At 38.5% G+C, this 25,019-nt stretch overlaps 3 protein-coding genes across 3 annotated transcripts; all 3 read right to left on the bottom strand.

Annotated features, from left to right (window-relative positions):
* Positions 1 to 8,543: 8,543 nt before the first annotated feature.
* Positions 8,544 to 11,971, bottom strand: LOC127788382 (laccase-17-like). Its single transcript, XM_052316568.1, has 6 exons — positions 11,794 to 11,971; positions 11,530 to 11,681; positions 10,990 to 11,234; positions 10,766 to 10,894; positions 9,681 to 10,637; positions 8,544 to 8,904 (listed from the first exon to the last, which is right to left on the bottom strand). Exons 1-6 carry the CDS (start codon positions 11,905 to 11,907, stop codon positions 8,774 to 8,776), a joined length of 1,728 nt encoding a protein of 575 aa, XP_052172528.1. The 5' UTR covers positions 11,908 to 11,971; the 3' UTR covers positions 8,544 to 8,773.
* Positions 11,972 to 17,078: 5,107 nt separating this feature from the next.
* LOC127788383 (aspartic proteinase PCS1) lies at positions 17,079 to 19,080 on the bottom strand. Its single transcript, XM_052316569.1, has one exon. The coding sequence runs from the start codon at positions 18,748 to 18,750 to the stop codon at positions 17,431 to 17,433; it is 1,320 nt and encodes a 439-aa protein (XP_052172529.1). The 5' UTR covers positions 18,751 to 19,080; the 3' UTR covers positions 17,079 to 17,430.
* A 2,897-nt stretch (positions 19,081 to 21,977) lies between these two features.
* On the bottom strand, positions 21,978 to 22,796 carry LOC127788386 (uncharacterized). Its single transcript, XM_052316572.1, has 2 exons — positions 22,367 to 22,796; positions 21,978 to 22,274 (listed from the first exon to the last, which is right to left on the bottom strand). Exons 1-2 carry the CDS (start codon positions 22,651 to 22,653, stop codon positions 22,133 to 22,135), a joined length of 429 nt encoding a protein of 142 aa, XP_052172532.1. The 5' UTR covers positions 22,654 to 22,796; the 3' UTR covers positions 21,978 to 22,132.
* Between the last annotated feature and the right edge of the window lie 2,223 nt (positions 22,797 to 25,019).

Consider the following 25,019-nt stretch of genomic DNA (forward strand, 5'->3'; position numbering starts at 1 on the left):
AGCCAACTAAGAAGAAGCTGATCAAATTTAGCTAAAGCTTAGAATAAGCTAGTTCTAAATTTCACTTCTTAATTATTGTTGATACGCCATGACAAAATAAGAGAAAAAAAATTAATTATCAAAAGGAGAAAAAGGTATGCAATATCACAAATCAACCTCAAAGACCGTGGCTAAATAAAAGGCATGTGGCCCATTACCATAGCTCGTGGCCTTACCATGGCCCACGATTGTTCCAAGCCCGCGACCTCATCTGTGGGGTTAACTCATAATCCCATCATCTAGTAAAGTGCACGGGAAATTCGGTGCACAACCAAAGTATTTTCCTAAATAAGAAAGGGTCCCACAAAATACTTAAACTTGTCAACTTTGACATATGGATATCCTTCCAGAAAGATGATAAATAATTATTCACAAGAAATTCTATTTGTAAAAGGATAAGATAAGTATCATCTATAAAAGATAGATGTTATCCGCAACAATCCTAATTCCAGTTAGATTATGATTAATCAAGATAAATGTTATCTACAAGAATCCTAATTCTGATACACTTTGGATCATTCCATATTTCTCTATAAATAGGAAGACACTCATTCCAGAAGAGGTACGTCTCTGATACTAGTGTAAATACTACTTTTAAGCTTTTATCACCCTCAGTGTGTGACATAAGCATCAGAGTGTTTGAGAAGGGATCCTTCTGTGCCTTCTAATGATTTTTTTCCTTGTAGACTCAGGCACCTGGATGACGATGTTTCCCAGCAACTAAATTCATTGTTGTATCTTGGACACATGCAGCAATAAAAGACCATTAAGATGTCCGGGAGTCAGTAGATGAACAAGACTAGCCTTAGACACACACAACAACCATTAAGATGTTCGAGGGTCAAAAGCGTCAGTAGATGAAAAGACTTGCATCGGACACATTCGACGATAAAAGAATGTTCAAATATCTTAGGGTCAATAGATGAACAAGACTCACCTTAGACACACGCGACAACTGCTAAGATGTCCGAGGGTCGATAGCGTCAGTAGACGAAAAGACTTACCCCAAACTCATGTGGGAATAAAATATCGTTAAGATGTCTAGGGGTCAGTAGATGAACAAGACTCGCCTCAAACACACGTGGTAACCACTAAGATGTTCGAGGGTTGATAGTGTCAATAGATGAAAAGACTGGCCTCAAACACACACAACGATAAAAAACCTTTAAGATATTTGGGGGTCAGTAAATGAACAAGACTCGCCTCAGACACAAGCTGTAATTGCTAAGATGTTTGGGGGTTGATAGTGTCAGTAAACGAAAAGACTCACCTCAAACACACACAATGATAAAAGATCGTTAAGATGTATGGGGGTCAATAGATGAACAAGACTCACTTCAGACACACATGGCAACTGTGAAGATGTTCAAGGGTCGATAGTGTGAGTAGAAGAAAAAAATCTCCTCAGACACACACGACAATAAAAGACTGTTAAGATGTTTGGGGCTCAACAGATGAACAAGACTCGGCTCAGACACATCCAACAACTGCTAAGATGTTTAAGAGTCGATAGCGTTAGTAGATGAAAAGATTCACAATAGACACATGCGGCGATAAAAAACCATTAAGATGTCTGGAGGTTAGTTGAGGAACAAGACTCGCCTCAAACAGACGCAACAACCACTAAGATGTCCAAGGGTTAATAGCGTTAGTAGACAAAAAGACTTGCCCTGGACACACGCAGCCATAAAAGACCGTTAAGATGCTTGGGGGTCAGTAGATGAACAAGACTCGTCTAAGACACACATGACAACCACTAAGATGTTTGGGGATTGATAACATCAGTAGATGAAATGACTTGTCTTACACATGAAACGATAAAAGACCGTTAAGATGTCTGGGGGTTAATAGATGAACAAGACTCGCCTCAGATAGACGTGACAACTGCCAAGATGTTTGGGGGTAGATAACATTAGTAGACAAAAGATTTACCCTGAACACACGCGAAGATAAAAGACTGTTAAGATGTCCGAGGCTCAATAGATGAACACAACTTGCCTTAAACACACTCGATAATCGCTAAGATTTCCAAGGGTCGATAGGATCAGTAGATGAAAAGAGTCTCCTCGGACACATGTGGCGATAAAAGACCGTTAAGATGTCTAGGGGTCAATAGATGAAGAAGACTCACCTCAGACACACGCGACAACCACTAAGATGTCCAGGGGTTGATAGTGTTAGTAGATGAAAAGACTCGCCTCGAACTCATGTGAAGATATATAAAAGACCATTAAGATGTTTAGGGGTCAATAGATGAAGAAGACTCACCTTAGACACACACAACAACTACTAAAAGACTCACCCTAGACTCATGTAGCGATTAAAGACCATTAAAATGTCTGGGGGTTAGTAGATGAACAAGACTCGCATCAAACACACTCAGCTACTGCTAAGATAGGTTCAGGGGTTGATAGTGTCAATAGACGAAAAGATTTGCCTCAGACACACGCAACAATAAAAGACCGTTAAGGTGTCCAGGGGTTAGTAGATGAATAAGACTTGCCTCAGACACACGCAGCAACCACTAAGAAGTCTGCGAGTTGATAGCATCAGTAGATGAAAAGACTCACACTGGACACACACGACAATAAAATATCATTAAGATGTTTGGAGGTTAGTAAAGGAACAAGACTCGCCTTAGACGCAGTAAACACTAAGATGTCCAAGGATCAATAGTGTCAGTAGATGAAAAGACTAACCCTAGAGACATGCGACAATAAAAGACCGTTAAGATATTTGGGGGTCAGTAGACTAATAAGATTCGCCTCAGACACATTCAGTGATAAAAGACCGTTAAGATGTCTGAGGGTTAGTAAATGAACAAGACTTGCCTCAGACAGACAAGACAATCGCTAAAATATCTGAGGGTCTATAATGCCAGTAGAGGAAGAGACTTTCCCATAACACATGTAGCAATAAAAGACCGTTAAGATGTTTGGGGCTTAGTAGATGAACAAGACTTGCCTTAGACACACTCGACAACTGCTAAGAATTCAAGGGGTCAATAGCGTCATCAAACGAAAAGACTCTCCCCAGACACACACGACGATAAAAGATTGTTAAGATGTTTGGGGGCCAGTAGATAAAAAAGACTCACCTCGGGCACGTGTGGTAAAGGCACACCGTTAAGATGTCCGAGTTACAATAGTGTTAGTAGACGAAAAAAGTCATCTTGAACACACATAGCCAAAGTTATTGATAGACACCACTATAAAACTTGCTCTAAACTCTCAAGACAACAGTGTGCAGTCCAAGACATGAGACGCTCAGCAAGTTCTTTAACCAAATCAGTTCAACCTAAGAATTGGGGAGTAGTAGATGTCAAAGTCAAATAAAGCATACAGTTTAAAAGGCAATAAAGATAAAAGAAAATTTGCAAGCAAGCCATGACCAACCAAAAACAAATCGATACAAATAGAAGACATCGTCTTAGTACATGCACGAGTACAATCAATCAAAAAAATAAAAATACAAAAGGTAAAAGTACAATAATAGGGAGGACGACACACGATCAATCACCAGTAGGAAGGACCATAAGGTGATCAGGATCCTTGCCTTCGTGCAAACTAATAAGAGCGCAAAAAACCTTGGGAGCACCTGGTCTATCTCCATAAAGCTCCCAAGGGCTAGACAAGTTCTCCAGGTTATCTACCAAGGAACGACTAAGATAAGAGTCGGGGCTCAAGGCCCTAGGTTCATGCTTACACTAATCCAAGGAATCGATGCCTAAAATAACCTCGGAGTAAATCATGTCGTCAAAGCTCTCGCCAGGTCTATGAGACTCTAGGAAGGAACAACCTAGATAAAATTTGAGCTTGATGAAGCCCCTAACATACTCTTTCTTCCTCTCAAAACAGTCACAGGAAATGAGATACTTTTGAATTGCCTCTGCTCAGATCTCATCTTGTCTCCTCTCCAATCCCATTGCATCTCCTCCTCTTAAGCACGACCCTGCTCAATCTCCAAACGTAATGAAGCACATGTCTGACTCAACTGAGCCACCTCGTGCTCCAAAGCTCCAACCCAATCGACATGTTATGCCTCAGATCGGGAAAGTTACTCCTAGAGATTCTCACAAGCTTAACGCCAGGAGTCGGCCTCTTTCTGGGCATTATTAAGGGCTTGATCAGCATGCTATGACTATGTAGTCAATCTACCACACTCACGACACTAGTAGGCAATCTTCTCCTCAGCAAATTGGTGATGAGCTCGAGCACGGGCATGAGCTACCACCATGGGCTGAACACTTTGAAAAGGAAAAAAAGGGAAAGACAGAGTAAGAGAGGGAAAACCATAAGAAAAACAACAAGGTAAAAGGGATAAAAAAACTGAGGGGGGGGGGGGGGAACTTACTAGAACCAAATTGCGCTCAAGACTGTCTAAGAATCCGGGGAACTCACCACTGAACAATTCCATCTCATCACGAGGAAGGATAATAGAATAGACTAAACGAGAACCAATCTCGAGCTTAGTGATAGAATTAGAATCAAACATCCCTGGACCTATCCTACCACTCTTGCCCTTGAGAAGGGTACTCTTATTCAAATGGTTTGGAAAGGGCACAGGACCAACTTCTGGGAGAATCAGGGGGTAACTACTACTCTTTGAGGAAAAGTGAGCATGGTCAGGGTGAATCAAAGGAATTGCCCTGCCTTTAGATCCTTCATTTTGCATACATGGAAAACTATAAGTACTAGTCTCAACCTCTCACCGGCACTGTGAGCTTGACCCTAGACAAGGCTCTTTATCAAGAACGATAGGGGGATCGAGTAAAATAGGTGGATAGTCCCAATTGCGTGAGGGAACCTCTAACGAAGGCACGTTAGGAAGAAACAATAGATTAGCATCATCATGGGAGGGCCTGGGGTACTTACTAATCCTCCCACCCCGAACGAGAGATGGGTCACTAGGGCCCCCCACAACACACTCCTTCCTTCTGATAGCATTACCAAGGCGACTCATACCTATACAATAAGAACACAATCGTTAGTCAGAAAACATTTGGAAAACAAAACTCAAAGAGAAAAATATAGCCAATAAATAAATAAATACCCTCAGACAAAATTTGTTCTCCCCAGAGGGAATGGGAGCGTAGGCAAGATTCCTCCATCAACTCTTCCCCCGAAGAGGGACCATCATCCTTATCATCGTCGCCTGATAGAGGCCTAACTGTCAAAATATCACCTAAAATCTCAGAAGCACCAACTAAGCTATTGGGAATCAGACCCCAACCCGCAGCAATAATATTCCCCCTTGATATATTATCTCAAAGAGAAATGGGACTAGTAACTACCAAGAGCTTAATCTCGGTCTCAAAGCTGCCTTGTAGTTCTTAAAGACGTGGGATTTTTATGGCACTCTCCAAATGATGATAGTAAAAACACCAAAAACGAGAGGTCAAAAAATCGTAAGAAGGCTGACTAATGAACCATCTATCCTCAAAGTCACTAATTTTACTTAGGGCCTCAATAAAAAGTCGCTCCACAGAAAGCGCCCATTGACAAAGTATAAAAATTAACCCGCTAGTCTAAGCCACAAAGGCTGTAAAAATAGTTGAATAACTGAGGGGACACATCCACCATTTTCTAAGCACACAAAATAGAGAAAGCAATCAATAATAGCTAGCCATTGGGTTGAATTTGAGGGGGTGAAAGGTGGAAAAAATGAAGGAAATCTCGACCAAAGTCAGACGAAGGGACCTAAGACCAACCCTCAAAGAAGCTTCATATATGGCTACCTGGCCTACATTGACCAAAGCCAGATAATACTCCGTGGGGTAGGGGAGTCACATATCATAATCAGGGGGAAAGGAAAAAGATAAGGCAATCCTCTCCAAGTCATCTACCCCCAAAATAGAAGCCTTCCCTAAGGATTTGCCACTAGGAATTTATGGGATTTCTCGAGTTACCCTCTTATACCTCATTATAATGTAGAAAGAAATAATGAACAAAGGCACAAGGAAATGGGAGATAAATAAAAAAACCTAGGAACTCAAAAATTTCCATGGGATTTAGAAATACGAGAAGCTGGAACCTGTTTTGGGTCAAATGGCAGCAGCCACAAGCTATAGGAGACGGTCGTAGGCAGCGACAGGTTGAGGTTGCATATGGTAGCAGAAGTTAAATAGGCAGGAAGTTGCGAATGCAAGCAGCGACGTGATGGAAGCTGTAATCATGTGAGATGCCCGCGGAAGGCGAATAGATAGCAGCTGCAGCTACGGGATCAAAAGACAATGGTAGGGGCAGCAAAGTGTAAAGGCTGATGGCCACATGTTGTGAGATCCGACAACTTAGGGAGGCGAGGTGATAGCAACGGCAGCTGTTGAAGGTGACAACTGCGACAACAGTAACTGTGGCAACTAGTGTCGGCGGTGGCTGCGACTGCGCCAAGTAGTGGTGTGAACCAGCAAACAGTTGCGACTGGAGGAACAAGGAAGAAGATGAATGTATGCATTCACAACTGTAGAAAATATTAGGAGAAAAATGTGTGAATAAGGTTCTGGAGAGAGAAAATGAGTGGGTAAGTGAAGACAAAAAGTGAGGTGGTGTTATATTCGTGATTCAGTTTTGAGTTTTGAATTTATTTTTAATTTTGTAAAAGCGTTTGTTTTGTAATTTTGAAAAATTATTTTTATAATATTTCATTCAATGAATTTGATTCAAAATAAATTACAAATATTTTTTTTAATAAATTATAAATTTAATTTAAAGACTTTAAACTATAATACAAGAGATAACTAATAACAGAATAACAAAAAATTCAAAATCTTAGAAATATCATACTTCAAACATTAAAATCTGATAAAGGACTTTAAACATTTATTAATAAATTATAAATTACAAAATAACATAACATTAATATATCATAGGTATAATCCAAAATCTTAGAAATATCTTTAAAAAAATTAATACAAAAAAATCATATTACATATTTAGTTTAATATTCAAATAAAACAAATCAAATCACAGAAAGATTTGCGATCGAGGGCGGTGATGTCGGACAGAGGGGGGCGGTGATGTCGAACGACGTGCAAGGGTTTGCGATGAGGGCCGATTGACGACAATGGTCAGGGTGGTGGCAGTGGAAGCAGTTGACAGTGGTGATGGCGATGGCGATGGCGATGGCGACGGCAGACCAGAAAAAAAAAAGAAGAGAAATGAGATGGGGGGCGGTCAACGACGAACGCGATGCAAGGGTTTGCAATGGGGGGCGACTGACAGCGATGGTTGCAGTGGCAGTGGTGAAAACGGTCGACGACGGTGATGGTTGTGGCGGTCGACAATCAAAAGAGAAGAGAAGAGAAATGGGAGAAAAGAGGAGAGAGAGAGAGAGAGAAGAGATGTGTGATTGTGAAGTGAGGGGTGGGGGGGAAGGGGCACGGCTGAAAGCACCCAAAACAACACGTTGTTTTGGATTTTCTTTATAAATTTTTTAGTTATTTTTGAATATAACAAAGGAAACGTGTTTTCAGTGTTTTGAAAAATTAAAAAATCAAAACAGACTCAAAACAACAAAAAGAACATGCTCTAACCTCTTCCCCTTTTTTCTTAGTGGGAGATCACATACAAAAAAGATTCACTCAATCAAAAATTTTACAAAAAATTGCCTCTAGAAAACCCACAAAGGAAGAAAAGTGTGTGAAATAATCAATTAAAAAGAATTACCCTTCTCCTTAGGAAACTCAGGAAAAAGAGTGGTGAGCATCATGACAAAATAGGAGAAAAAAATTAATTATCAAAAGGAGAAAAAGATATGCAGTATCACAAATCAACCTCAAAGACTATGGCCAAATAAACGGCTCGCGGCCTTACCATAGCCTGTGGCCACGCCAAGCCCGTGACTATGGAGCCATAGCCCACGACCTGTGGCCTCAGCTGTGGGCTTAACTCGCAATCCCACTATCCAGTAAAGTGCACAAGAAATCCGATGCACAGCCAAAGTATTTTCCCAAATAAAAGAGTGTCCCACACAACACGTGAACTTGATAATTTCGATATATAGAAATCCCCTTTAGAAATAGAGGATAAACAATTATTCACAAGAAATTTTATTTATAAAATGATAAGATAAACATTATCTATAAAAAATAGATACTATCCGCAACAATCCTAATTCAAATAGACTAGGATTAGTTAAAATAAGTGTCATCTACAAGAATTTGAATTTTGGTACACTTTGAATCACTCCATATTTTTCTATAAATAAGTAAATACTCATTCTAAAAGAGGTATGTCACTGGTACTGATGTAAATGCTGTTCTTAGGCTTTCATCACCCTAATTGTCTAATTTAAGTATCGAAGTATTTGCACGAAAACCTTCTTGTGCCCTCTGACAATTTTCTTTCTTGCAAACTCAAATAGATGTACGATGATGTTTTCCGACAACTAAATTCATTATTGTATCTTGCAATCAACAATTATGTTCTTGGCTGCTATTTTGTTTATTCTCATTTATTATTTTCACAAGGTACAATGACCTTGCTATTATAATAAAAATTAGCTGTGCGTAAATTTGATGCTCTAAAATTATATATTATTGACGACGCCTTGCATTGAATCTTATAAAAAGAATCGATCTTCTATATCCATGAGCAATTGTGAATTAATTTATTGGGAAGCAAGTCAACAACAGATTAATCCCAAGCCTAAACAACTGTTTAAAAAAGGAAAATCTCGAATTGATCTCTGCGAAAAACGAAGAAGCCAGGCGGGCATCTGCAGCCGAGCGAAGATATCAACATTTAGGAAGATCAGCAGGAGGAGGAAGAAGCTTCTGGTTGGGAAGGCTTCCATCCAAGACAAGCCAAGCCATCTTCAATCCCCAGCTGGTATGGACTTCAAGGTGGCAATGCATGAACCACACACCTATATGTGTATATATATATAGATCATCAAATGCATGAAAGCTTTTAGATTTAATATTGATCGTTAAATTAAATCGGAAGATTAGCTACTATAGTTTATCAATGGAATGGAAGTACCATTTTACGAGGAAATAAAATATTTTATCTATCAGCTTTTTCTTTTCCCGTGATAAGATTTTTTTTTTTTTTTTGGTTTATTTAGTGACCAATGTGTACTGTCAGAGTTAAACATATATATTTTTGTTAATTATAGTCAATAATGCTAGGAGTTTAGTCTTGGGAGTGCTTTGATGACTTGAATAGATGGGTTGGTGACAAGACCATTTTGTTACCCCCTGATACCGCTACAGTGACAAGTTATCTACAATTGTTTTTTCACAATTTGACGACAACTCGTCACTAGAGCTGATTTTTAGGGACAATAATATGCTTTATGTGACAAAAGTGTCATGGAAATGAAATGTAGTGCTTCCAAGCTAAGAACAAAGAAAAGGAAAGAATGTCAAATATACTCCCAAAATTTGTATGTAAAGGGTAATTATTCGACCCAGACTCAGTGGTTTAGACTACTTTTACAAACACGTGTAATTTATGGTCAAAATTTTGGGTCTCTCTCTTTTTTTTTTTTTAATGAAAACAAATTCTTCTATTAAGTTAAAAATGACACAAACTGAAGAGTGTTTTTCCGAAATTTAAGGTTAGTAAAATATATAATTGTGTAAATCTTGTTTTTAGATGAAGTTGTGTATATATGATCTTTAATGTTTAATTACTCACCAGGATTATCTGCTAGAAACCGGATAGCTACCCATCCACCATATGGCACAGCCGCCGTGTTCCTCTCCACCGGATCCACAAGATTGAAGTTTTGGGGATCCTTTTTGGGATCAAAGTTCCCAAACCCTTGGCCAACAATAAAGAAGTTGAAGCCATGGAGGTGGAAAGGGTGGCTTTCAGCTCCCAGAATGCTTGTATCCTGCATCACCAACTCTACACTAGTGTTAAAGGGCAGCACCACAACCTTTGTCCCATTGCCAACCATAGTATTGTTTGGTGGAGTCCCGGTATAGTTAAACCAGTGAAGCGGACTAATCGGAAAATCAGGGCTGTAAACTCCATTCGATTGTCCAGAGAAGTGAGCTTGGAGCAGCGCCGTAGTTGGTTGTACAAAAGACACATTGTTGATCGAAGCTGAGAATTTGGTGCCATTAGGCCCCTGACAGGTCTGGTTTTTCTGGTCACAAGGGGCCGTTCCAAGGCCAACTGAGAAGAAGAATTGCTTGTCAACTTTCTGGGGCACGTTTGCTGGGTACTGGGCACTGGCTAGGCTTCTGAGTTTCTGTGTGAAATTGGTGGCAAAGGCGGTGTCATTTAGGTCTGGTAAATTTGGTTTGAAGAGCGGAAGTTTCTTCATCGAAACCGTTGATGATTCATACTCGACAACTCCAGCAACAGTGGAGTTGTCGAAGGTGCCGAAGCCGGTGACGTATGGTCTGGCCATCATGAGGAAGGTAGCGTCCGGGAAGTAGGGTTTGGTCTTGAGAAGGACATTGGTGGTCTGACCGGGCGTGATGAGAAGCGTCTGGGTCTCGAATGGCTTGATGTAGACGGCATCGACTTCGACGATGGTGAGAGTATGGTTGGCAATGCTGAAGAAGAGATCGTCGTTGAGCGCTGCGTTGATGAGACGAAGAAGGTAGGTCTTCCCTGGCTTCACCTTTAGCTTGAATGTATCTGCAGGGATCAAATCAACAGTCATCATATATAGGTGTGTGCGCATCAAGTAAATTTATAGAAATCATGATTCATGTAAAACCAATTAAAAATTCTGATTGATTTAGTTCTCATTTCGATCATCCTACCCTTAGCAGAACAGTTATACAAAGGACCGGGAAGGCCATTGATGGTGTATGAATCAGAGACGTTTGGGCCGCCACCAGTTTGCAAGGCCTGGTTAATTATTGCCTCAGTATCTCCATTGAACCACTCTCCTGAAAGCAGAAGGACATGCAGTGAGTGTAAAACTTAATTGAGAAGCAACAGACTGCAATTAATGGAGATTAATTAATATGAATGCGTGTATTACCAAAGATGATGGGGACTTCCTTGTGTGGCCTTTGGAAAGGGTAGGAGACGTTAAGCTTGGGAAGGATGATAATGGGGCCATAGACAGTGGATCGGAGCCAGGAAATATGGGCGTGCCAGAAGAGAGTTCCTCTCTGCCCAACAATGGTGTAGTTATAAACATAGCTCTGCCCGGTCTGGATGGGGCACTGCGTGATGTACGCTGGTCCGTCAGCCCACCCGGTTCGGAGTTGCCTTATGCCGTGCCTGTTTTTCAAATTTTTGTGATACCAAACTTACTGCAACTTTTAAATGATATCAACCTTACTGCAACTTTTAAATGATATCAACCTTACTGCAAATTTTAGTGTTGTTATAAAGCACTTTTATTAAAAAAAAAAAAAACTTTCTTGACTTCTTACCACTTAGCGAAACTCTCTTAACATTACTGAGCATCGATCATTAGTTTGAATTTATGTGTTGGCTCTACCATTTCCTTTTTCTTACTTATTCACAATCAAATTAAGCCAAAGAAGAAACAGATAATTGGATTCATATATACCAGTGAAGTGAAATATTATTGGGAACATGGTTAACCACTTTTATGAGAAGACGATCGCCCTCTCGAGCCACAATGCGAGGTCCCGGAAACTTTCCATTGACTGTAACGATGCTCTTGGTGTGGCACAGCCTCGTAACATTTTGCAGCTTGATCTACATGGCACAACATTAATTGATTAATTGTCAACAGTTCTGTCACAACAAAATTAACGACAAAAACTAAATTAAGTAGATCGATCTCTAGCCACATAGATTTTAGTCTTACATCGAACTTGTAGTGCCTGGTCAGAGCGGCGTCGGCAGCAAGTTCAGACCATGGAAGAAGCAGAAATGCCATGATGATCCAAGAGAAGACAGCTTTCATCATAGAAGCAGTCATGTCTTCAATCTGATTAATATATATGTTCAGATGTTGGGCTCTCAAATTTAACTTCTGGCTCGTTATTTTCTTTGAAGGATGTTGAGGCGTTTATATAGAATAGAAGCGGGGGTGTTTGGTTGATTAGGTGACTGAAATTGCAGGTGTCAAGGAAAAGATAATAATTAAGCCGAAACTGGCTGGCTAGTAAGCGCTCGAAAATGAAAGAACGAGAGAGTTGTTAGAATGCAGACTTAGAGTGGTGTCAAAGACAATCTACAGTTCTTCATTTGACCTTGCTCTCCATCCCTCTCAAAACTTCAAAATTTCCTTCCTGTAGATACTTAATTAATTTACTTGATTATCAGACTTGTTTCTGCCCTTATCTACTTGTGGGTAATGTTCCTTCCTAAGCTTCTCTCAGTGCACCCATAGAGACCAACTTATGAATAATCAATCTTATGATGATGAGTGACAAATATTAAACCTCCAAGGAAAGAGAGATTACTAATAGTGGAATTAGAACCCAAGATATATTTTCAAGTAATTCAACTTTCATGACACTTAAATTATCAAGTTGATAATACGTAGTTTAGAAAGAAGGGGTTCGCTTGCCAATGCTAGTTTTTTGTTTAAAAAGAGTTTATAAAAATTCTTCAGTAGCTTAATATTAGTTGTTACTTATTTGATAAAAATATTAGAAAAAATTATGAGTTATTCGGCTTATAATTAAGCTCTCCCCGAAACATTTTTTAAAAATTGATATCCCCATATTTTTTTTTTTTTTGAGAGTTTAAGAATTGTCTAAATTAAAAATGCTTTTCCTGAGCAAGTAAAGGACAAAAATATCATACAAAATAAGTTCTTACAACTTATAAGTTATAAGCTCTTCAATAAAACTTTATTGTTCTAAAACTTAAAATTGTGTAATTTTAACTAAGCCAAACACCCTCTTATTTATTTATTCATTTATTTTTTGACGAAGCAGAAAGCGTGCTAATTAACTGAGGAACATCACGTTAACATCCAAAGATTGAAACAAGAGCCAACTGTTTGATGAGACTAAAACGCCCTTAAATCATGATTAGCTTGGCATCCGCATCCTATCTGGTGTCACAGCTGATTTTAACTCCTCCAAGTTTATCAATCCTTAATCTTCTATGATCATTAAAATCAACTTAATAATTAGCTAGCAGCTAGACAGCGAAGTCCCTTTTCCATAATTAACACGTTCAGCCGTTTGTTAAGCGTGAAAATAGCAACACCAACCCAATGAGTCATCTCCAGGACTTTACCCAACCAAGTATTCTTGGAGAAGAAGCAAATGAATCAATGGGTTTCTGTCAGTAGCAGTTCCAAGGTCGCATGTGTTGCTGAGATTTGCGATTTGTAGGGAATACGTGTCACAGATGAATGCCATGGAAGCGTGTCGAGTTTGGTGGCTGAGGCGTTGTCACCTTAATTTGGGGTTTACAGGCGGCAGGGGAAGTGACAAATAACAGATCCCAGCTGCCGCGCGCATGAATATGTGTTTGTATTTTCATGGTTCCTTTGCTATACACGTCTAGGGAAACAGATGTACGTAGTAGGAATGTAGGATTCCCTGCCAAGTAGAAGAATGGGAATTAAAAAACTAGGATAAAATAAGGGCATTTTGATTCAAATATACGTTCATAATTCGGTGCTGTACAATTATCGTTCTTGATGTTGATACAGTAGTAGTACCCGCGACTCGTTGCAGTTGTACCAACTATTCCCTTTATAGTTGTAGTTGTCTCTTTTGTCTCTCTCTATTGTTCTTGATCAATGGTTTGTTTAATTTGAATTAGTGTTCTTAACGGCTAATATTATATAATATATATGTATAAATATATATGCACACACACAGATACTGGTGCATGTATCACCATCCAACCCTCTTTACTTTGGATAAAATTTCATCACTGGATGTTTTATAATTTTTTTAATTAATTAATTTTTTATATTAAAAAATTAATTTTAATTGTGGACTGCCTTGACTTTAGCCCAAGTAGCTCACATGTGGATAACTAAGTGGGTAATTAATAATGATTGAATAATATATATTAATCTTCTTTTAGGACTATTAGCATTAAAGATAAGAAATGTTGTTTCACATTACTTAGATTAACTAATCATATATAATAGATAAGTGATCATTAATTTTCTTTTTAGTTGCTTGGACATGATATAGATTGGTGAACTCGATCCACTTTTTCTATCCTTACTTTGGATGATGGCTCCTGCCTAAGTTAATGTTAATCGACCTTAATTTTATGTGTCAATAAAACCATTAATAATAATAATAATAATAATATATAATCTTCTTGCTTATTGTATATAATATATATATATTTTTTTTGCTAAGGTGTCCTTTATATATTGTTTTCAATTGTTCATTGCATCTCATTTAAAAATTTAAAATGGTAGAAGATATAATTATAAATTTATCCAATTTTTAGTTGTGAGAAAAGGGGAAATTTTTGACTTATTTATAAATTCATTCTAAAACTATTTTTGAAAAGAGTTTATCATAATATATCACATGTTTTACTAGTTAAAGTGTGTCAAGTGTTTTGTCGATGAGGAAATGACATGTTGCTTATCGACTATTTTGTTATTAAACAAAGTAGTCCACACCTAAAAAACCTAACTAAAATCTAAAAACCTCAATTGAGAAATTTGGTCAATAATTATATTTAATTTTTGTGCACTTGACTTATATAAACAAGACCCTAATAGATAAACATATTTAATTTTGAAGAGTCTTTAATATCTATTTCCAGTCCATACTTAATGGTTCACGTTTATATCTAACATGAATCCCCACCTTGAGCTTAAACATTTACAAACATGGTGATCTATCCTAATGTTTCTAAGTGAATCCATGTAATTACTTTTCATATTGCACACCAGTTTCTCCGATAATTGCCCACTTGATAAGTGATGTACTCATGAGACCACCACGAAATCAAGACAGTTATTTGGACATAGGTTGAGCGATCGGATAAATAACATATTAGTATCAGTCCGGTAAATCGTGAGTTGAATCCTCATCCTATATAGTGAAATAAAATCTCGAATTTATAATTTATCTTTCCTAACGTAATCGAGAACACGAACACCTGAAGTTATGCAATGACAATTATCCAAAGGCAACTACTTGGGATTACAAACATGAACACTTTAATTATACTTCAGCGTAGCCATGGGTTTGGGGATATTTTGAACTATAATTTTAATTTTACATATATAATTGATGTGTCATAATATCTCTTGGTTTTTTTTCTGTGATATAAATATTATTATGAAAATATTATTTGTATGCGTAATTTGTACACACTTTTTATAAGAAAATTAATAACATTTTTATAAGAAAAACAAAGATTTAGTAGCAATTTTTTTATTTTTAAAAATTACAATCACCTTTACATGCTAATTATAAGAATTTAAAATTTTTATATATAAGAGTGTTTGTAACTTTTTGATTTTTTGATAACTCATACCTATCAAAAGAGTTAAAGCAAGTTACAACAAAACCCATAACCAAACCCAAACATATAAGGCCACAAAAACTAAATAAATACTATGGTTGACGAACAGATGCGGTGAAGGTGGTCAGGCGACGAACAGTAATTATTATTATTATTAATTTAAAAAATAAATATTAAATTTTTATAGTAGTAAAAATTATAAGTAAGATAAAAAAAATTAGAATTGAAGTTTATTAATAAAATAAATGAAATAGAGTATTAAATAAAGAATAGAATAATTAAAGCATAATTTTTGAAATAAAAAAAATAATAATAGAGAGTGAATTATTTAGAATATAATAATTGGGAGAAAGCGGTGGCCCAAACAAGGAGCCTTCACCCAAAATAAACCCCAAATGATATCCTTTTGCCATTATCATCGAATATCACCGTCAACCAGTGAAATACTGCCATCTCCAACCACGTAGCCCCGCGGATCACAGACACACAGATAATCCTTTCATTGCCGCTGCGTTGCTCTTGCTCCTCCGTCGTCACTGACTAAGCCGTTCCGTTCAACACGTACGCCATCTCCAATCTATTATCTGCTCCAGGCTCCAGCACCACCCTATATATATATATATATATATCCATTTCGTCACGACCAAAAACGTCGACCCATTCTACCTAGAAAACAAATTAAGGGGATTGCGGGAGGACCAAGAGCAAGAGTGATGAAGAAGGAGGCGTCCGCGTGATGGTGAAAAGAGCCTAAGCGGAAGAGGAAGCGAACGAGAGGCAGGGAGCAGAGGAGGAGAAGGAGCAAGTCCAATCGTCCGACGACGACCAGCAAAACCTTTGGAGCCTTCGATCTGATGGCATTGTAATTTTTGAAGATTATTTTATAATTTTGTGAATCAATTAAATATTATTAGTTTATTGAATATATATAAAAATTTATTTAAAAAAATATAGTCTTGATATATATATATGGTCAAAGTTTAATTGAAGACAATGAGTTTTCACCATAAATTATTATTTATTTACGCATTTCCCTTTCTTCCTAATAAGTATGAATATAATAAATTTTGTAAAGAAAAACAGTGGTGGGGTTGAAGTTACAGTGATTTTGGTGTCGACTATCATTAAAGAAAGTTTCAGCAAATGGGAGCCCACACTCATTTAAGGACGCATCTAACTTCTTCCTCCATCGATTATCATATAATATATTTACTCTCTCTCTCTCTCTCTCTCTCTCTCTCTCAAACTGTTTGTCATTTCATTCCCAACCCAATAAAAAGAATAAAGAAAAGAAGAACGTAAAAAAGTTCAAAGTAAAATATTTGAGGTTGAGGATGGTGGGTTGATTTCATTTAATTCACTTAGTTCACTAATTACTAATTAGTAGAATAGAGAGGATCTCTAACTCTTTTTAAGACTCTAATTAACCAACTTAATTTATTTGTGAAAATTAAGAAGAATTATTACCAAACAAACAAACGAGCCCTAGCTAGCTAGGATTAGAACTCTCAAATAATTAGGTAGCCGAACAAATGGATTGGGGATATCATCATTTATTAGATTAGATTAAACATTGTGTTTGTGTCCCCCTCACTTATAGCTACTTAATTTTCACAAATAGAAATCCTTTTCCTAATAATTAAACAACCATTAGACTTTTTCAATCAGAATTAAAGCTACACAATATTATAAAAACCATATATTATTTTGATTGTTAGTGAGCCAAGCAAGTTGTAGCACCACCCGACCCCCATTGCTTGACGTCTAGAGAATTTATTTGTTACATGCATGTCACCAAAACTTAAAGGCATGAAGGCAAGTATCACATGTACAGCGGCGGAACAATCACCCTCTAGCCCATCCCTCTCTTCCTTTAATTATTGCCGTCCGATCAAAGGAGCATCAGTAGGATCGGGCCATTTGACGGATCTCACCATAGCAAGGTGGGCCCTATAGTTATGGGCATAAAAATTTAATCATGAGAACAAGGTGAGATCAATCCGTCGGACGGTGCTGGTGCGCCTGGAAGTAACTAGTTATATAACCCGAATCTTTGACCCGCCAAGTCGCAACGTACCTGAGCTAAGCCAATCCTTGACTTCTCAAGATCAAATTCCATCCACACGTCCTGCTGGTGGTGATGCCCAATCACGTACGCCTCGATTGCCAGTAGATCCGAGTTCCCGAATGTGAAGCAATGCACCGAATCCTTTCCCCTGGTTTCGCCTGGTACCCGGTACAGTAACCGCTCCCCCGAAACCGTCATTTCGGCGCCCCGGAACATCAGGCTCACCGTTGGTAACTGGGGCAGGCTGGTCTGCCCCGATGGAACCCGGTAGCAAAGATCCATTGCCCCTTGGAAGACGAAGTTCGGGTCCTCCAAGACCCGTAAAACTCTGGTTGTTTGGTTTAAGAACTCGTTTCTCAAAGCAGTGTAGGCCGGGCCAAGAAGGAAGGTGAACTGGGTGCCAGAATCGACCATGGTCTGACCCGCCCCTGTGTGGTCTGGTTCGAACACTGATTTCGGCAATTGAAGTAATTTGTCTGAAACCTTGATTCCTTCGAGCTGAACCGTGTATGCGACCCGATCAAAGTAGGGCAATGGAGTGGAGATTTGAATCAACGGCGTGTAGTTCAACGGTGCGATCCATGTAAAATTCGAGTCGCCGAGCAATAACACGCCCGAGAAGTTGTAACCCGAAATGCAGTAGGAGAATTTACGAAAACCCATCTGCGAGACTAAAGAGAGCGACCCGCGGTTCATGCCCATTAACCCGGTGGTCTTGGCGTCTTCCTCGGAGTTACTGCTGAAACCCAAATCCATGCACCCGAATATCGTGCCCGGAACGTCGGACCCTCCGATGTTGAACGTGTCGGACGCGAGATTGCCCTCCGATGACGACGAGTCGGCGTAGGAGAGGACAGCGTGGCAGAGGTTGTTGGAGTCGCAGGAAGCGGGAATGGAGAAGTCCCGGGTTCGGTTCACGCAGGTGGGTGAGGAACAAGAAATGGGAGCATAGGAAGAGGAGCGGTTCGGGTAGAAAACGGGTTGGGACAAGAGGGTGGTTTTGCAGCGAAGCCAAGAGAGCTCACTGCCAGTGTCGAGGACCATGGTAACGTTCTGTGGGGGCGAGCCGACTGAAAGAGAGACTGTGAGGGTGACATTGTGGTGGAAATGAAGCTTGTTTGGCAGCCTGCTGAAAAGAGACCCAGATGGGATTGCTTCCGTTTTCAGAGGCAAAACCCGCATTATAGAAGAAGAAGAAGAAGAAGAGGAAAGCTGGATTTGAATCAAGAACAAGACGATGTAAAGATAAAGAAGAAAGGGAGGCCTGAGGGAGTGAACTTCCATGGCTATTGAAAGAGATCTGAGAATGGCGGAGGTCGAGGAAGAATGAAAGTGAACAAATGGAACAAAAGATCTCTGGAAGGGGTGGCGAGGGGGAAAGAGACGACGTCGTTTGAGGGGGCGAGGTCGTGATGAGACTAGGCAACTGAAGTTTGGTTTGTTTGTTGGGATTGAGTAAATGAACTGACCCCCAAGCTGCAATCTTTGTGGTCTAAGGGTGGTTTATTTATATGAAAGAAGCTTCCTAAACACAGACCACTTCCATATTCCATGCTGTTTTCTTGGTAAGCTTAGCTCTAGCATTAGGGCTGAATCGAGTGATTTTATATGGTGGGCCAAATAATAATAATTTAATAGCTCTTCTGTTGACATACGTATGACAATTAAATAGTTCAGAGTGAGTTACTGAAATTCCCGAAACTTTTCCATAAAAAAAATATTTTTGTTAGCATTGAATAACGCACCATAATTAAGAGGGAGATAACAAAGAGTTTGAAACGTTAAGACTATAATCATTTGATAATAATATTTTTTGAAACATGAATTTTATTCTACATAACTTCCGGTGGGGTAGAGATCATTTGACTTGACCTCATTTGGCACCATGCGTAGGGGCATCGACATACCATTTTACTGATGTTTTTTGTATAGAAATTCTACAATACAATACTTTTCAATGATCGACATACCCTTTGCGTAGCATTGTATAGAAATTGTGGGCATGGAGAAATATTACTACTGTTTTGGTTGCATCTTCTGGAGCCACGACTTTTCTACAGGTAGCAACACAATATTATTCTATATTATATAATTAAAGTGGGGTCATATTATTTATACATCATTTATGTACATTTTGGACTACACAAGACACATAAATGACATAAATACCCCTCACTTTATTGCGCTCACCATTTGGGTACGAAAAATTTTTTTAGATATTGATACATCATTATGTAACCTAAAATATATATAATGATATACTAATAGAATTTTCTATTAAACTGAGTTGCCATGGAAAGACAGGAAGCATAATTAAGGGTTTTACTTTTACATTGATTTTGAAACCCTTTCTCTTCTTTATTTCTTGGGGCACCCAACCCCAACGAGCTAGTATACCATATATGGAATGGCAATATATATATATATATATATATATTTGAGCACTCCCAAAGAAATTTATTGGGCAGGGGACCATTAATAAAAGCCTTTACATTTATTGAAACCATTGTTTCCTCTATTTTTTTATCTTTATTAACCCCAACAAGGTAACAAATGAAGCAAAGCCAAGTGCTTTTGTTATGTTTGGTTTGGTTTGGTTTTTGTCGTGGGTTGTCTAATCACTGCCCAGATAAACTTTCAGCCAGCAAAATATAATAAAAAATAAGAAAATAGAATAAATTATATTTGCATTTGTGAAATTTTACTAAATTATAGTTTGTAGTTTTTATATTTTGAAAATTACAATGACCATTTGACCCACTAAAATAATGTCATGAAAGTTAAGGAATTTGTTATTATCTTTTCATAGAAAAAAAAAAAAAGAATTTTACTTTCTCGTGAGCATAAAGATACTCTTCACTTGGAAGCACATGTTATGTTGAACTAAAAAGAACAGAGGGTCATGATTTGGGACCATGGAAGGGATGGGCTTGTTGTTGGTGAAGGTGATTAAGTCACGTGCATAGTGTATCATTTCTCTTTTAACTCTCTTTCTTAAGGGCGACCCTTGTGACAATGCCACGTTGATTTATGTCAGCTGAACCTTCCTTTTTCAGAAACATCTCTTATTTATTTATTTTATTAAACATGTTGATGAAATTCTCTTTAGTCTTAAGAATTCCTTTCCTTTTACCTTTATTATTATGATTATGAATTAAGAGACACTCACATTCACTGATTAATGGAGCCTACAGCATTCTATTTGCCGACCCTTAATTGGATGCCCACATCAACCTTCAGCTTTGTTCTCGTGTCTTGATTTTTTTAATTTTTATTATTTTTTATATTCGTGTCAGTGTCAGTGTCACCGCAACACAATTTTTAAAATTTAAAAATAAAACGAACATTCTTGAATTTCAAAAAATAATACCAACATTTTCATTAAATCCGCCACACCCACCAACATTGTGGGTATATTTTAGGCTGAATTTGATTCAATTTTATACTAATTCAGATTTAAATTAATTATGATTGAACCATTAAAGATCCTATCATTAATTTAGTTTATACTTAAACAAACATCAATTGAGTCTAGAAAATTACATTTACCAAGGTTGGTTCCCGATCTAGAGGGACCATGGGGATGTCACGTTGGCCTCAATTTACATGGATCATCTTGAAGCCGGCGATCTCACTGGGCTATCGATCCCCCTATGCACGACACAGGAATTTGAGCATTCGCGAGGCCCATTGGCAGCCACTCCCTGTAGGCGTTCTTAAAGAAATTGTGATATACATGCGTAAGTGACTAGTGATTGTCGGCTCAAGTTGATCTTCTTGCTAGTGAATACAAACTAGTTGGGAGTCATATTTTAAGTGGGATGTTCAAGTTATATGAAATGTGTTTGAAATGGGAATGCTACTCATTTTGAGATTTATGTGCTTCTTAGGGCGGATTCAGATTAGGGAACAATGAGCCTTTTATTGAGCCCAAAAAAGAGTGGGTGTTACCAGAAACATGATTTAAAAAAAAAAGGCAAATGGGCTGGGCCCATGGGTCATGCATGACACATGGGCACCCATGGGCAAGTGAGCAACCCTCCTTTGTTTGTGGGCATGACATGAAACGGCAGCCCGACTCATTTAAACCGACACAGCCCGATTCTCTCCTTTTCGATTAGATGGGTGCAAACCGGACGGGTGACATAAGGTTGTATGTGTGCAACAGAACTCAATTTTGATAGGCTAGTGAGAGCTCTTCTCGCCTGGCTTGAAAGAAATTAAGGGTGTTGTAAACAATAAGGTATCAAATGAATCCCATAAAATATAATCTAAGATGGGTTTTGAGTCCTAATTCAGACTAGATTAACCACTTCATCTGGAGAGGAAACCTTCTAATTTTCCTCAACTGCCCTCATCTGCAAGAAGGAAATCATCTGAGTGGTGATTCATACCGACTCCACTCGTAGCATGAAACTGTTGTTCACCGTCTACTCAATATATGCTTATTATCGATCTCCAGTTTCTTCGTCGACAGACAACAGTTTGAAATTGAAGAAATTAAGATTAGCTGATAACAATGTGCAATGTCCGTAGATGTATTCATTTGCAGAAGATAACAGAGTAGAACGAAGAACGAGGTACAGTACAGGCATATCATGCAGTGTTATATGCGTGTACAAGAAAACATCCAACTACGAATACACAACAGGAATTAAGTTGGGTTCTACTGTTTGTCGATCTGGTTGAGCTTGCCAAGGCCATTGCAACGGGCACAGACGATCTGGGTCAGGTCTTTCCGAGCTGCGTTCGCCCTGAGGGTGGCGCCGGATTGCCGGACAAAGCCTGCCCCGTCGCATTCCGGGCAACTATATATATCACCAAACAAAGATTAAAGGATAAGCCATAAGAGAGAGAGAGAGAGGGGCAACGGAGGGAGAGGAAAGAGGAGTAATTTTACGTGTCCTTCCGGGAGAAGAGGATGGGGAAGGCGGTTCCCAGCAGAGCCACCGCGGCGGCGCCGGCTATCAGATAGCTGGTGCTGTCGGCTGAGACGTCCCCAACGGCAGCGACCACCGTCAGAGTTCCGTTCTTGTTCTTCTTCTGGTTGGTTTTCCATGACGAGAGTTTTGAGCCCAGAAACGCTGATCGTGAAGAAAGGCTCCTGGAGAGAGTAGGGTGGGTCTTGGCTGATTGATATACTGAATTGTGAAGAGGAAGAGGTTGAAGAGAAGCAATTGACGCCATTGATGGAAGATGCAGGGGGGCTGGTAATTGGAGATTTTGTGCTGTTCGTGTCCTGTGAATGGATAAGGCCAAATCAGAAGAAACTCTCCTCAAAGTGTCACAGTCTTGTGTTTAAGTTGTAGATAAGGATGGTCCCACTCCCACCTGTTGTTCATTCTCGGCTAAATTTAAACTTTCAATACTTTCCTCCTTCTGTGTCTAAATCACTATTTATATATAACTTCCGTTGCGGACTTCTAATTTTACCAATTAACCATAACAATTTTAAAAATTATTTCAATTTCTTTTTTCTTTTATACTAGAGTAGAGTTATACTGTCAACACTTTATTAAAATACCTGCCCAACAGTCGGTTAAAATTCTGGACTCTGAAATGCAGTGCACAAAGACGTCAGTGATTATGAAATTAGAATTGGTTAAATTAGCAATATCTGGAGACTACACATTATTGCCTTCTTGCACATTGAACATTGTAACAAAATGAACAACAAAGGAATGTAGAGAAGAAAACGCCAAAAAATGGAGAGAAAATATTCTATGATCTTATCTTCTCAAAATTGTATATTCAGTCATCTATATATCAATACAAAAGGAATCTTCTAATAACATACATCATTGTCTTTGTGTACAACTCAGCAAACAGAAATGTAAATAACAGAAGAATGGAAATCATCCTTCTTCAATAATGGATACTTTTCCTTAATTCGAATGTGATGTATTATGCTTCAATACCCCCTTTCCGAGCAAAAGATGGAGAATGGAGATTGAGAACTCCCATCTTGGATAAGTGAGAGTGAAGAACAACAGATGGCAAAGCTTTAGTCAAAAAATCAGCCAACTGTTTGGAGGTTGGAACATAAAATGTTTTGATGTTACCCTTTTGAATTTTGTCACGGATCAAGTGACAGTCAAGCTCAATGTGTTACGTCCTCTCGTGAAAGACAAGGTTGGTTGCAATGTGGATGGTAGCCTGGTTATCAAAATGCAAGGCAACGAATTGAGGATGAGAAACCTAGAGAGCAAAAAGTATAAAATGCAGCCAGGTGAGCTCACAACATGTAGTTGCCATCGATCGATACTCTACCTCAGCTGAGGATTGAGAAACAACGGATTGCTTCTTCAATTTCCATGAAATCAATGTTGAACCAAGGAAGATGTAGTACTCAGTGACTGAGCATCTGGTGTCGGGACATGAGGCTCAATCTGAGTCACAAAAAGCAATGAGCTAAAGTGAGGATGAGCTGGGGAGAAGTAAGCCCTGACCTAGTGCAACTTTGAGATACTTGAGAATTTTCTAAGCAGCACAGAGATGAATATCAGTGGGGGCAGCCATAAATTGACTCAAAGTTTGCACATTGTAACAAATGTCAGGTCGAGTAATTGTAAGATAAAGAAGACGACCAATCAATCTTCGATATACACTCGGTCCTGATAAAGGTTGGCCAAAGGATTGAGTTAACTTGACGTTTTGTTCCATGAGAACCTTAGTAGGTTTGTTGCCCAAATTTTTAGAATAAGCTAAAATGTCCAAAGTGTATTTTCTTTGACATAAATGGATACCTTTAGAGGAGCGGGCAATCTCAATGCCAAGAAAATACCTCAAAGAGTCGAGATCCTTTATCTTAAATTTGTTGTCAAGAAAGACTTTCAATTGACTGACAAAATCAATATCGTTGCTGGCCACAAGTATGTCATCGATATGTACTAGTAAAGCTATGAAAGAACCATTATTTTCCTTTGTAAAGAGGCTATAATCAGCCTTGGATTATGAAAAACTAGATTCAAGTAGTGATTGAGAAAATTTGGAGCACCATTGCCTCAAAGCTTGCTTGAGGCCATATAAACTTTTTAGTAGTTTGCATACTTGAGTGGGTGTCCCTTTGGTATAACCAGGAGGTTTCTTCATGTAAATGTCCTCATATAAATTCTCATGTAAAAAGGCATTATTTACATCAAATTGATGTAAATGCCAGCCCTTAACTGAAGCAATTGCTGTAATACCCCAAATTTCTTGAGCGTGTTATAACTTAGGATTTCGAGAATATAAACATTTTTCATATCACAATAGCTGTCATACATCACACAATATCCCAAAATCCCTAATTTTCACCTTCTCAGCTTAACAAACACAATAATCGAATAGCTAAGACAGGCATTAAAATTTCAAATGCGGAAGCTAGATCGAACCTGATATGGTTCACAACCATAATACTTTATTTATCATAAAATTGTTCAAGACGTCTACAAAATATATTATATGGACATCATCAAGTGATAACTGAACATCTTAAACATATCCAAAATTACATAGGTTCGCACATAAATAAGAATATGTTAATCATGCTACAGACAAGAAATTAAACTTAT

This window comes from Diospyros lotus, chromosome 13, assembly GCF_014633365.1.
Source record: "Diospyros lotus cultivar Yz01 chromosome 13, ASM1463336v1, whole genome shotgun sequence".
NCBI lineage: Eukaryota > Viridiplantae > Streptophyta > Magnoliopsida > Ericales > Ebenaceae > Diospyros > Diospyros lotus.

Coding starts and splice junctions, on each gene's coding strand:
- LOC127788382 (XM_052316568.1), bottom strand. CDS start 11,907: ATGACTGCTTCTATGATGAAAGCTGTCTTCTCTTGGATCATCATGGCA. Junction 11,682..11,793: donor CCAGGCACTACAAGTTCGAT/GTAAGACTAAAA, acceptor TGTGCCATGTAG/ATCAAGCTGCAAAATGTTAC. Junction 10,895..10,989: donor GGAAGTCCCCATCATCTTTG/GTAATACACGCA, acceptor TTCTGCTTTCAG/GAGAGTGGTTCAATGGAGAT.
- LOC127788383 (XM_052316569.1), bottom strand. CDS start 18,750: ATGGAAGTTCACTCCCTCAGGCCTCCCTTTCTTCTTTATCTTTACATC.
- LOC127788386 (XM_052316572.1), bottom strand. CDS start 22,653: ATGGCGTCAATTGCTTCTCTTCAACCTCTTCCTCTTCACAATTCAGTA. Junction 22,275..22,366: donor CTCTTCTCCCGGAAGGACAC/GTAAAATTACTC, acceptor TGATATATATAG/TTGCCCGGAATGCGACGGGG.